This window comes from Anopheles arabiensis, chromosome 2, assembly GCF_016920715.1.
Source record: "Anopheles arabiensis isolate DONGOLA chromosome 2, AaraD3, whole genome shotgun sequence".
NCBI classification, from domain to species: domain Eukaryota; kingdom Metazoa; phylum Arthropoda; class Insecta; order Diptera; family Culicidae; genus Anopheles; species Anopheles arabiensis.
This window is the reverse complement of record NC_053517.1, coordinates 64,722,186-64,735,588: the sequence shown is the minus strand read 5'-3', so window position 1 is coordinate 64,735,588 and position 13,403 is coordinate 64,722,186. Positions and strand designations below refer to the sequence as shown.

The 13,403-nt window shown below is 44.2% G+C and overlaps 2 protein-coding genes across 6 annotated transcripts; both read left to right on the top strand.

Moving 5' to 3' along the window:
- The first annotated feature begins 82 nt into the window (after window positions 1-82).
- On the top strand, window positions 83-3,795 carry LOC120898006 (protein lingerer-like). Of its 5 annotated transcripts, none has more exons than XM_040303280.1 (2): window positions 83-188; window positions 3,438-3,795. In XM_040303280.1, exon 2 carries the CDS (start codon window positions 3,472-3,474, stop codon window positions 3,757-3,759), a length of 288 nt encoding a protein of 95 aa, XP_040159214.1. In that variant the 5' UTR covers window positions 83-188; window positions 3,438-3,471; the 3' UTR covers window positions 3,760-3,795. The 5 variants fall into 5 exon arrangements, with proteins under 5 accessions (XP_040159214.1, XP_040159217.1, XP_040159216.1 ...); XM_040303283.1 differs by lacking the exon at window positions 83-188 and adding an exon at window positions 978-1,114; XM_040303282.1 differs by lacking the exon at window positions 83-188 and adding an exon at window positions 1,026-1,147.
- A 43-nt stretch (window positions 3,796-3,838) lies between these two features.
- Window positions 3,839-13,194, top strand: LOC120898002 (protein lingerer). The gene is given in 12 exon segments (XM_040303270.1): window positions 3,839-4,145; window positions 4,147-4,843; window positions 4,948-6,180; window positions 7,170-7,345; window positions 7,560-7,747; window positions 7,956-8,093; window positions 9,192-9,290; window positions 9,923-10,023; window positions 10,126-10,553; window positions 11,009-11,275; window positions 11,379-11,540; window positions 11,624-13,194. Coding segments are annotated over 12 exon segments (3,780 nt in total). The 5' UTR covers window positions 3,839-3,959; the 3' UTR covers window positions 11,729-13,194.
- The last annotated feature ends 209 nt before the right edge of the window (window positions 13,195-13,403 follow it).

Genomic DNA, 13,403 nt, shown 5'->3' with positions numbered 1-13,403 from the left:
CAAGCACCATCAAATTGATACCGGTAGAGGCTTCCAACATGGCTTCACAGACACCAACATGGTACAACCTCTTAGTTTTGAGTTTCGTTTTTCGTAGCACTGTCACTTTGACGGCCACAAGTTTTCCAACCATTCAGCATTTTCAGGTTTGATCCCTACCTAAGCAAAAGAGCAAGTGCGCGTGAACGGTGAGAAAAATTGGTTTTAGAACGGAAGTATAGCCTGTAGGATTGGTTAACGAAACTAGATGTGAAAAATGTTCGAACACTTATCTTTCCCGGCTTTCGCAACGCCATTCAGAGCGCCATCGTCTAGATTTAGATCTTCTGACTGCTTCCATTCGGAGGTCTTCTTTGCTTCTTGTTTCTGCTTTTTGCGAGAGAATAATTTTTGCTCTAGCCGATTTAGCTAGCTCTTTCGTTCTCAATTGCACTGTCTCTATCGCTCTGCTTGCGTCGTGATGTGCGCGCGCTAGCCGTTATTAGTGTGCGTAGAACCATATCTGTTCGACCCACCAAGCGTTAGTGTGAGTGAGCGCATAAAGGCTGCGCGTCGTCTGCCGGGTGTTGGGTGTGTGAGTGTGTGTCGTGTGTGTTTGCGTGTGTGTGTGTGCGTGTACGCAGCCAACGCGCTGGATCGGAAGTATATCGAAGGGACAAGATATTACTGCGGATTTCAGAGAAAAGCGGTTCTTTCAAATGGTTGAATGATTTTTAACGGTAAACCAATATGCCTTTTTTCAGAGGCCGACTGTAACGAACAACCTGGCAAATAATGAAAACTGCTGGATATTTTTTAGTAAAATATGGGTGTTGTAAAGCTTTGTCCGGCAAATCCGGCAAATTAAAGATTTGTGGCATGCGGTACAGAACAGTGCAGCGAGAGCGGCGTAGAAAGATAGTTTCGCCCAATACTCACACTCATATAACTCACTCGCACACAGCCAAGCGGGAGCAAAACTCACGCACACACAGACAGATTGGGTGAAGTATTTCACGTACTCGGATTTCTACAAATGGCGTCTGGTTTTGAGCGACGTTGAGCTGTACAACGACAAGGATAGTTTTAGTTCGCAGAAGCAGGCGGCCGAAGCAGCAGAGCATACGCATAAGTGGTGAGCAGCAAAAGCAGCAGCAAGCAGGCAGCAGTAAGCAAAATTTGGCACATGGTTGTTCATTTTGTTCGTGCTTTGTGCTGGCGTAATGTATAGTAAATTAGACTGTTTAAAGGACGGAGAAAAGCGATATCAATGGATTTTGGTGGTTGGCAAATGGCGAAGCCGTGATAAAATGAGTGAATCACGTCGTGCCTTTGCTTCCCGGTCCACTGCTTTACCTTCCACCATTTCGCCACCTCCTTCCTCTTCCCTTTTCACACTCCCTTCTTGGAGCAACCAGCCGTGTTCCGGTCGCTTCGAACGAGGTTCAGTGCTGGGAAAAAAGGGTGGTAGTTCATATATCTGTATCTTAAAGACGTATTTTTGACAAAAGATAGTCTTTTTTAACAATATAATTGCCGAATGCGGAAGTGAGTACGGTTATGTATTGCTCCATTCACTTCCTGTCCAAAATGAACGTGCTCTGGTGCTTCAGATGTTCCGGTGTTCGTGTAGGAGTGTGCAAATGTGTTTAAAATCTTTGTCTAAAGTTATACGGTATTTAGTGTGGTCGGAAAAATGTAGTAAAATTAAGAGATCCCTACCATACCATACTGCTAGACTCGACACAAGCTGCTTCAAAAATGATGGGGCACTAGATCCGTTAGTGTGTGAATTGGCGTAAACATGGACATTTTGCTTCCCCGTGCAATATTCAAAGCATATTAAAAGGCAGGAACATTGTTTCGTCGTGCAATTATTACCGTTCCGATTGTTCGGCAAGGATGGACATGGGAGAGTGTGAATTACGCTATGAATACGCGAGTGAACGAGTGTGCGTGTCGAGATGATGATGATTGTCAGTGATGAAGCGCAACAATGGAGAGACGTGTTGATGCGTTCGATTTCTTTGGCCTCGTTGGTTCCGACTTATATCCGTTATCCGGCGACTCCATTGAAGTAATTTCGTTTCTGTCCCAATCGATATTCATGCAACGTGTTTAAGAACTAAAAGTGGCCACGAGGCGAATGTAAAATGCTCAATTTTATTTTTTATTCTCTCTTTAATTCAAGCAGTTTTGTGTCACCAAGGAAACGGCTTAACTCTAACGCCAATGAATCTACTTCTACCCATCCAATATCGTTGATAAAACATCCAGACACAGCTGGAAAAAGACAATACAGAAGAGTGTATAATATTGAAGACGAAGAGTGAACATTTTGACGTTACCCTGCCCTATTGCACAAAGTAAATATTGTATGTGGAGTTAGGGCACTGATGGGGGAGTTAAAAAACTTTGCTCATTCGCATGAAACAATAATATACGCCGGAAGCAACTCTAAAAGTTGCTGTGAGCTATTCGCAGTTCACATCTCCGCCTTTTGGGCTCTCCGCGTTTAATATACTGTATTACTTCACTTAGGCCGGCGATTTACTCTCTTTCTCGCAAAATCCGCTTTTGGTGCTTCGTATAGTCTACAGTAAATGCGCGCGTGTGTGTGTGCGCAATTTCTGCGTTCAACTTCACAGCACAGTATGCGTTCCGTTACCTTATAGCATGTTCCCTTTCTCATGTTGCTGAAGGTTCTGTATACGGAAATTGTAATGCGTTTTCATGGAGTAACAAATCAGAACAAATTAATTAAAAACTTCACTTTTCGTTGTCTCACTCTTGCTTATCTTTCATACTGATTTTACAATTCCTGCTAGTTGGGCGGCGAAAATAAGAAATTGTGTTGAAACTTGAAGCTCTCAGAGGTTGAGTGTGGGAATTGGAAATGCAATTCCATAATAATCGCAGAGAAACGGCTATGTTGTGTTTTTACACAAGTCGAAATGAGAGGGAGAGAGAATGGAGAGTAACGGAAAGGAAAGTATGGAGCAAATTGGTTTAGTATTAGCGGAAGACATGATGGCGAGAGCGCGGTTGTGTTGTGTGCATTGGATGTTTTGCGAGAGTGTGCACAAATTGCTGCACTTTGTTGCAATCTTAAACCAGGCTTATAAGTTTGAGGTTTGATTTGACGCATACGAGATCGTAGACAAAGGCGTTGTACGTTGACGAACAACTTGGTCATAAAATCGAAACAATCGCATCGTACAGGGCCATAGGGGAAATTCATCAGGTGTGTGTGTTTTTTTACTGGTACTTATAACCAGGAAACGCGAACAAGACTTATCGTTGTGTTCGTTCGAGCGCTTTTCACCAAAGATTCAATCCCGTTAACCAACACCTCAGCAAATTTTCGGATCAACAAACATGTTGTTGACAAAGGAAGAAAAAAATTCACCCAATGTAATATAATATAATACTTACCATTTTCTGTTTCCATTTTTCAGCTACTTTGTAAATACATACTGTATATATAGCGAGATGAGTACACAAACCCGTTCCGGAGGTGGTGGTGGTGGCGGAGGCCGTAACAAGTCCAAGGCCAAACACCATGAAAACAAGGAGAATTTGGCTAAGGAGGACGGACAGAATCAGTCACAGCAGTATCCGAAAGGAGGTTCCGGCCCCAACAACGCCAGCGGAAATGATGGTTCGGCTGCAACTACCGGCTCTGTTGGTGGTGGTAGAGGAGGCGACCATCAAAAACAGAAAAGGGCAGCGGAGGCCACAAGGGCACAGATAATGCTGCTCCGAAGGTTGTTGACGTGAAGGAGAAGCAGCAGAGGGAGGCCGGTGGTGGTAGCGGCGGTGGTGCTGCAGGCGGCAACAACGAGAAGTCCGGCGGATCTACGGGAGCTGCTTCTGGGGCTGGTGCTGGCGGTGCCTCTGCCACTCACACCGTGGTTAAGGCCAAGCAACCGACGGCCGAACAGATTCGCATTGCCCAAATAACAGACATCAAGAGCGGCATGGATGATCCCAAGATTCAGGAGAAAATCCAAAGCTTGATGGAAACCACGCAACGCTCCGAGGAAGAGGTGTGCTGCGCATTGCAGGAGTGCGACAGCGATCTCGATCGAGCGGTGATCTTTCTACTCGAGACGCTCCCGGTCGGGGCTTTTGCGACGACGTCCAAGAAGAAGAAAAAGCAAATCTCAGGCGGCGGCTCAGAAGGACGGGGAAGACGGCGGTGATTGGGAGACAACGGGCCCGACCACCGTTGGTGGAGCCAGTGTTCAGCTGGGCGGCATTAATGTGGATCTGAAGGAGCAGCAGCGCCGTGGTGGCAACCGTGGCGGTTCGGGCAACCAACGTTCTGGAGGACCGGGCCGTGGTGGCCGTGCCGGTGGCTATCGCGATGGTGGCGGCGATCGTGACCGAGATCGCGACCGTAACGGCTACGATAAGGGTGGAGAGGGCGGTGGCTATCGTAACCGAGCGGGAGGCGATGGCGGTCGCATGCGAGGCGGACGCGATGGTCCGGGAGGTCCAGGCCGTGGAAACTATGGTTCGCGAGGAGGTCGTGGTGGTGGCCCGCGTCTAGGCACTCGTGGGCCAGGTTCGCGCGATCAGAACCGAGGTTCGCGAATGATGAACAACGATCATCAAGAGATCGATTCGTGGGATCCAGTCACGACGCCGGCAAACGCGAACGACCTCAAGCCCGAAGATTGTACGGCCTTCACCGATACTTGGGGCGATTGGGACAACGAGGAGTACACGGGAACGTTGGCGGATACCAAAGGATATGCAGGCGCTGTCGCTTCGACGACGGCCCCATCTGCTGGCGCTGGTGCTCAGCAGCAGCAATCGCAACAGTCAACGCAGACAGGCGTGCCACCGGCGGCATCCAGTGAGTGGCGAATGTTTGAAAACGCCAGACTATTCCTAGTTATATCTAGTTACACGTTCTTACTAGTAACATATTGCCTGTTCTTTTTTTGTACCTACTTATAGACGTCACGGAACTCGCAGCGCCCCCGGGGTTGGAGCAGCAGGTACTGAATCCACCACCGCCAAAAGATACCGAGCTGGTGCAGCAGTACAGTACAACTGTCGTTTCGAGTACGGCTACTGCTGCGGTTGCGGCCGGCGGTGCAACTGGTGTCGCGAGCGTCGTACCACAGTATTCGGACCTGCATGCCGGCACTCCGAATGCTACGACTGCTGCACAGCATTTGCGGCAGGCGCTTGATATGCCGCCTATGAACACGTCCTCGTCCCTTTCGGCAGAACAAAGTCAGTATTTTAGTACTCTATCGTCTCAGAATTCCAATCTCCAGCCAACGCCAAGTGCCGTCGGCTTCCAGCAGCAGCCACCTGCAGGCGTGGTGGCATCCCAACCGCCCACGACAGTTGTTCCGGCAGTTCAGCAGCAGCAGCAGCCGCCTCAACCGAATTCCGTGCAATATCCAACTGCTTACGTTGGGGCAACTAGTGACGCTACTGCTGCTGCTGCTGCTGGAGCTCCGACGAGCTATGCGGCTGCGGCGACGCAACAGCCACCAGTACGGCGGCAACGAGCCCGCGTTCCGCCACCATCGAAGATCCCATCCAGTGCCGTCGAAATGCCGGGTGATAATATGAACAACATTGGCTACCTGGACGTGCAGTTTGGTGGACTGGACTTCGGTGCGGACGATTCGTTTGATGCTGTAGTATCGGATAAGTTCAATTCGACTACAGGAACCGCTGGCAGTAGCGTGATGGATTCAACCCCATCTACCGTGCAAACGTCGGTGGTATCCCAAGCGACACAGGCGGTCGGTCAGCCACAGGCGTCTCAAACGCAGACGGTGCAACAGCAGCAACAGGGAGCGCAGGTTCCGCCAGCTACGGTTGGAGTTCAGCCGCCGGCAGCTCAGAGTCAGTTGCAGCAACAGCAGCAACAGGTCGTTTCGCAAGCACCGCAGCAAACCGTGCAACCGGATGTGAACGATTATCAATCGAAGGTTGGTGGTGGCGTTGTGGCGGGTAGCGTTGTTCCTAACAATTTGCAGCCAAAACCGTCCAATCTGCCTGGCGCACCTGGTTTAGCATCATCCCAGATTATGCCGGGCCAAGGGACGACGGAGGCACTTTCCTCTCAAAACGATGGGCTTGCCAACAGCTACTCGCGCACCAATGCATCGGGTTCGGTATCCACATCCGTTAGTGCTGGTGTGAATTCCATGAGCAATGCAGCGGCTGGTAAGTGTAGAATAGTATATATGTAACGGAATTTGGGGCAAGAGTGCCACCAAGTATTTTTTCTTAAAAATTTTAGTTTAATGATCAATTGTGTATACAGTTGGATGCATTCCAATGTCTAGGTATACGGAGCCGAATTTCATATAGATCAATCGATATTTCCCATTGTTTTGAACTAATTTATGTTGAGTTTCAAAATTGAGCAGAATATTATAATTTTTAATCAAACCAAATAAGCTCTGAAAAATCCTGGGAGCAATCAACCGAGAAAATATTTACACCACCGTAAAGCTGAGAAAACGTGATTTTTTTGGCGAGTTAGTTGAAAAAAACTTTCTTTTTGTCACTGAAAAATTCAATTTAAAAAAGTTACAACTTTTGGGGCAAAAGAGCCATCTCTTTTTTGGGCAAGTCTGCCACCATATTTCATAGGCGCGAGCTGTCAAAAATGTAAACATTGTTGTAGCGTGCTGCGGAATGGTGCGCTAAGAACAGTGAGCGGATTCCACCCCAGAAAAACAGAACAGTAACAAACCATATTGTGGTACAGTTGGTGGTCAAAAAGGGGTTCATTGGTGACTCAAGACATGTAGGAATACATACACTAGTGCTACAAACGTAACAATTTCTAATTATCTAAGAAATACGTTTATTTTAACCAGGTGGCCGTCTTGCCCCATACGAGTGGCACTCTTGCCCCATAGCCCAAAAAACAAGGTCATTTAGACCCTTTTTAAAACGCTTCAAAAACAGTTTTGTTTGCATTCAAGCGAAACTCATTTATAAGTGAGGAAATAGATGTAAAATGGTTATGCGATTTAAATCGGCTTTTGATAAACACGTTCTAATGAATTATAGCATGAAATGCTTAAGGTGGCACACTTGCCCCAAATTCCGCTATGCGTAAATGTATGGCATGCATTTAGTGTGAATGATCTGAACTGAAATGTGGAAATATTAAAATTGTTTAATTGGCTTTATTTTGCTAGCGTTGGATCAGCTGACGAAATCGGATCCTTACGGTCAGTCGGCAAGTACAAATACTGCTCTGACCGGTGGCTATCAGAATGCTCCGTACTCATCAACGCAGGCGAACAAAACTGCGTCGTATCCTCCTACCGGTGCTCCCCAAGGGTACAACAACATGAGTTATTCTAACAACCAGGTAAGAACATTCATCGTATTGTACTATCCATTGCAGTCTGTTTCGAATGGAGCTTCATTTATCTACGTTTATTACGACAAATTATGTTTATTAATCTTTTATTAGCTCGTTGCTAGCCAAATAAGAAGATTCTATCAGCTACCGGAGCAAAACATCCATCACAGAGGACATCACTACAAAGTATTGACGTTTGTTTGCTTGCTTTTAATTACAGGTGACGAACGCCTATCCTCCATCGACGAATAACTATAGCTCGTACAACCAAGGAAATGTGAATGCCTACCAGCCGCCAAGCAGTAGCGTGACAAACAACGTTGTACCGAACAACAACACGGGCAACTCGGTCGGAGGCGTATCAAATCAATCGAATCTGCCGGTGAACAATAATGCCGTAAATAGCAGGTAAGTGCAATTTGCGTGTCTTCTGTTTGGCATTGTGTCCCCCGGTGTCTAAAACCTATCCCGTTGATTTTGAATTTGATTTTTGCGATTTTTAATATATTATTTATTGAAACGAAAAATCCTTTGCTGGATCTAACAAAACAACATTATCTTTACTGAATGTCATTCGTGTACTACTACGTGCGTTCGTTGACTGATGCGCCTGCAGCTCGAACAATAACGCTGGTGGCTATCTGTCCAGCCAATATCCGGTCAGCCAGACGTCGTCTGCATTCCCGTCACAGCAGAACTATCAGAACAGTTCACAGAACGTGTACGGAAATACGGGACTAAATAGTAATACAGGGTAAGTGAAGCGTCACATATTATTGAGCTGTTAGAAATGACTGAAAGCTACGCGCGGTTTTGTTTGTTTTGTCGCTTCGTGATATACTCTTAATCCTACGTTATCAAAATCACGTATTATAATTTCCTTTCTGCAAAAAGGTTCTTCCTCAACGGTAATGGTATGTGTGCGTGTGCATGTATATAGCTTATAGTGTTTCGTAAGCACCATTTCGCTAACTTTCAAAAATACATTTGATTCTTTAATGTGTTTGGGTTTTTGTGTGTGTGTATACGAAAGCTTTCGTTACACCGTACAGAATTTTTAATAATTGTAATTGTTTCAATAATAGTTAAGGTCAGCTTCATCTTGAAAGCTCGCTGAACTAAAGTACCCGCATTTTACACGTTTTCTGGTGAATTTATTATTAGCTGATTGATAAATTGTAAAACAATTTAAATAATGCACTATACTATACCGTTAAATAGTCATTACTGCATATCATTATATGTTTTTTCTTCTTCTTTTTTTTGCTTTTCTTTGGCACAACAACCGTTGTCGGTCAAGGGTTGCCCAGTACCACTAGTAGTGGGGCTTGGCCTTTCAGTCACTTATTGATTACAGGATAGTCAGTCCTACGTATGGGGGCACGGTCTATTCGGGCATGAACCCATGACGGGTATGCTCTTAGATCGTTCGAGTTGAAGACTGTACTCGTGGCCGGTTTTGTGTTCTAGTTGGTTAATTAATTGGCCTTATCTCTATTTTTGAGAATCGACAAAAGGAACGCTGAACAAGTAATTCTTTCCGTCATATTATTTAACTTCATACTGCTGTCGTACTGTTGAATTAAAGTTAAGTTTTAAGTTGATTTGGTTGATCATCAAATTAATCTAAGAATCCTTGCTTAAACATACCTTCATTGCTTATTAGTTTAAAGTTCAGAACAATAAGAAAACTTTTTTTTCGGGAGAAACCAAATAATGTCGTTCTACTATTTTACCCTATAAAACATTCATACAAATAATGCATGCATACATCTTTTCGAAAAATATGAATTCCTACAAAAACATAACCGCCTCCTTCACTACAACCCACTCGAACCCCTCCCCCCATTAGGTATTCTGGAAGCACAAACACTACATCCGGCCAGTATGGTAGTAATTTTAGTTCGTCAAAACTGAAGGACACGCCGGTGGTTTCAACGCCATTTGAAAGGTAGGTTTTGTTTTGTATTGTTCTCGTTAAAATTGATTTATATTTTAAACACCCATTTTTCACACCCATGCGTGCTATTGTTTTGTTTTCTCGTGTTTGATTTTCTGCTTGTCACAACGTTTTCTTGTTCTTATAACAAACGTACTTCATTACTTTCACTACTCTGTACATCCGACATCGTCAATTATGCTGTTTTACTGTATGTTTTAGCTTTATTTTCTTGCGTTATTTAGTATATAATTATTATGTTCGTTTTTATTGTATTGTAAAGTAAAAAAAAACATCGTATTGTTGAATTTTTTTTTCGTTGACATTTATTCAATGTCTTCCTCACGTTATAGGTGTAAATGCAAAGGGTAAATAAATGAATTGCTACTATAATTCGTGACACATAGCAATGTTGTACAATGTGCACGAACAGCAGCAGGAAGAGGGTGGCTGTTGATCACTGTTTGAATTCTCACTTTACAAATTTTACGCTGTTGTACACTATTATATTATGTTAAAGTTGGTTTAAAGGAGTGACGCCCTTTGAGTTTACGGGGGGTTTTATAGCAATTCTCCTGCGATTTCTCCTGAGTAAAAGTAAAACGAATGTTTATCAATATGTTCGATTTTCTTTCATTTTGCAGTGTGGCTTCTAGTACGGTTTCGAACAGTAGCACGAACAATTCCAACAATAATGTAACCAGTTCGTCATCGCTGCCAATCAGTTCCGTGGTATCCACGACAAGTAAGTACACCTACCTAGCTAGCAAAACCGTTGAAACTCGCAATCTTTTACTACATAATGTTTTTGTTCTTCTTCTTCTGTGTATTATTCTATATTTTGCAGCGAAAAGCAGCAGCACCACTAGCGGAACGAGTGTAGTCACTAATCTGCCGATGGTTAATCCGTACATACAGGCACCAGGATTGCCATTCTATCAGCAAGCTGCAGTGTATTCGTACGAAGATCTGCAGCTAATGCAACAGCGTATGCCGCATGTGCCTGGTTTTTACGACATCAACTACCAGACGCCTACGAGTCTCGGCGCGGCCGGTGTACGCGATGCGAACCTTGGTTCCGTCGCGTACTCGACCATGTCCGATGGTCGGTTCACGCGAACCGACAACAACTCGTCACCTGTTAGTAATGTTCCCAGTTCCTTGTCCCAACAAACAGGGTCTGGTGGTCCTATGTTGAACCTGCCATACGCTTATTTTTACGGCGGCAATATGATGCCGGCCAGCGGCTTCCAATATGGCACACCTGTCTATCCTGTTAGTAGTATTTAGCTCTAGTAACGTATACTAGCATATATGAATGTAGAAATGTTGACCGTTTTGTATCTTTTTTGCATGTTCTCCATCATCCACCACAACTTCCTACCACAAATCATCTCTACTACACAATCGCCAACGGAAACGCAACCCCTTAAATCAACGAATGTGATGCCCGCCATCCATCATCAATCCGGAATTGGGACCGTACTGCTCTGTCCCTGAAATATAACCCTTCCTATGATTCAATTGTGTTCCGTTAATTTTTTATACCCCCCCCCCTCCCCTTTTTCCTACATGATCCGTGACCCGTGACCCTTTGCCTCCGATCCTTTTTAATCCTGAATATAACAAAACGATTCGATCAAAATTATTCACCAATTCAAAATTATCAACTTTCAAACAAATCGAAATTACCATCCATCACCCATACACATCATCCTCCTCACCAACAGCAACAGATGCCCACAAATGCGGCAACATCCGGCGGTCAGTTCCAAAAGCCTGCTTATAACACAGGAGGATATGGTTCAGCGACCGGGTATGATACGCTTGGGCAATCAGGACAGGACTACAACAAGAATGCTTATCAAGCGTCCATCGTGGGACAGCAGCAATCGAAGGGTCAAACCGTTGCCAATCAGCAATCTGGCTCTGGCAGCGGATCCGACATGGCACCATCCATGTATGGTAAAAACCATGTTGCTATCAACAAAGTCAATGTAAGTGGGTTACAGTATAGATGAATGATTTGCAAATCAAAAATTCATTATTAATTTCGAATTTATTCCTGTCCCTTTCCACGACGATTACGTTCTTCCTTAGTATGACAAACAATCGTTCCATTCGGGAACGCCGCCGCCGTACAACATTGCCGGAACACAGACGGCTGGAACTACTTCCGCACAACCCTACGGGCAGCATCTGGCGTATATACCAACGATGGCTACGCATCACAATATCAATATGCATCAAAACATGCACCAGGTAAAATGACGTCATATTATGGACTGTGTTGTGTGAAGAACTCTCCCTAAATCAATACCATTTTTATCGCTTTCCAATTGAAGGATTCCAACAGTAGCGGTCAAAGACCGCAAAATAATAACCAGGGAAAGACTGCAAGCAAGCAGCAAGGCTATTCTGCGTCTACTTATTGGACTGGGCCGAACTAAAGTCTTAAGGAAGGGGGACATAGCAAGAGAGCTAGCAGAGAGAGAGAGCGCTATAATGTAAAAAACAACATGTGGTAGTGTGTTTTCGATAGATTCTTTCCAATAATTAACAAAACTGTAACAACATAAACAAATCACACATACATACACACAAATACACACCCACCCACATACATCCAAAACAAAAGAAAACACACACACACAAACACACAAACGTAACGATGGAAAGGACAACAAAGAGGATAAGGCAAACGCAGAAGATCGATGCGATTAAAAACAACAGTATGTAAGAGCAGGGATGTAGAGAAGCGAAGGAAGTGCGATGGTGGGGGGGGGGGGGCATAGAGGGCATATATTTAGTGTCAGCGCTGATCAACTGGTGGTGTCCCTTGATCTCTATAAGGAAGGAATGTTTCCATTTTACGTTTTATAACTCGCGCATACCATACCATACGCATATATGCATGATACATAAACTCGAGATAGTATCGTACATAAAAAAATAAACACATTTTTCATACATAAAGACAAGCGAAGAAGCAAACAAATACAAAATTAAATTAATTAATTCAAACGCAAAGGAGCAATATGAATATGTTTAGTTTGTTTATTGAGAGTTGATCAGGCATCGAGCGAGAATGGCAAAGGGTCGGAATGAGAGTGTTTTCAGTACAATCGATGCTTTCCTTCCCATCCCATCCCTGTGTAACCCCACCATAGCACAGGGATCCGATCATGAGGCTAACGATCGATCCGATCATGTAATGTGTCGTATTGGTTTTTGGTATCGTTTTGGACGGATAGTCTTTGGATGAGTCTTGTTGCGATGAACAAACGTAGAATGAACCTTCGGCAGAGCAGTGGGGTGTACACAATACTCTGCTGCCTTCTTTGTGCTGAGATCTGACAAATGGTTCATAAAACGCACATGTTTTAAGATGGAATATAGTAGTTGATGAATAATACGTCTGAATGCCATCAGGAGAAGAGGGTTGCTTTCTTTTTTGCTCTTTATCTATGGTATGTGCGTGCGCCGTGTACGTGTTGGGCACAGTGGTGTGTACCTTTGATTCCCCTTTGATAGAATAACTTGCATAACTTTTCCGGAAAGAAGTGAAATTCATGATAAAGAACAGTCTCGCATTATAACCTATTACACTTTAATGCATGGAGTGAATTGGGAAAATGCAATTCATGCCTAATTCATGCATACATGACAATGGCGAATGCAATGGCGAAAAAACAAAACATTGATTTGGATCAAGCGATTTTCGCGATTGCGCAACATTCTACATGATCTCTGGAATTACTGTAATTGGAGCGAATCGAATCGAATGCTACACACTATCCATCTTTTTACTATGTTGGAATGAGGAATGTCGTATAATCTGAATGACTAATGATAGAATAATGACGAATCAAACATGAAATTGGCGCTACAATACAGACTGAATCCATGAAATCTATGCAATGGCGTTTTTGTGTTTGTTTTTGCACTGTATTACAAGGTTTTGCGATTCAATTCAAGACCACGAGAAACACTTCCGATTCGTCGTGAGTCAATCATGACTGTCGATGCTTGAATCAGTCGCAAAATTGTCCCGTGGACTTAAGTTGAATAGGAAAAACAAAACCCTGTAACGCCGTCCGACCCATAAGTCCATCGACTACTTTG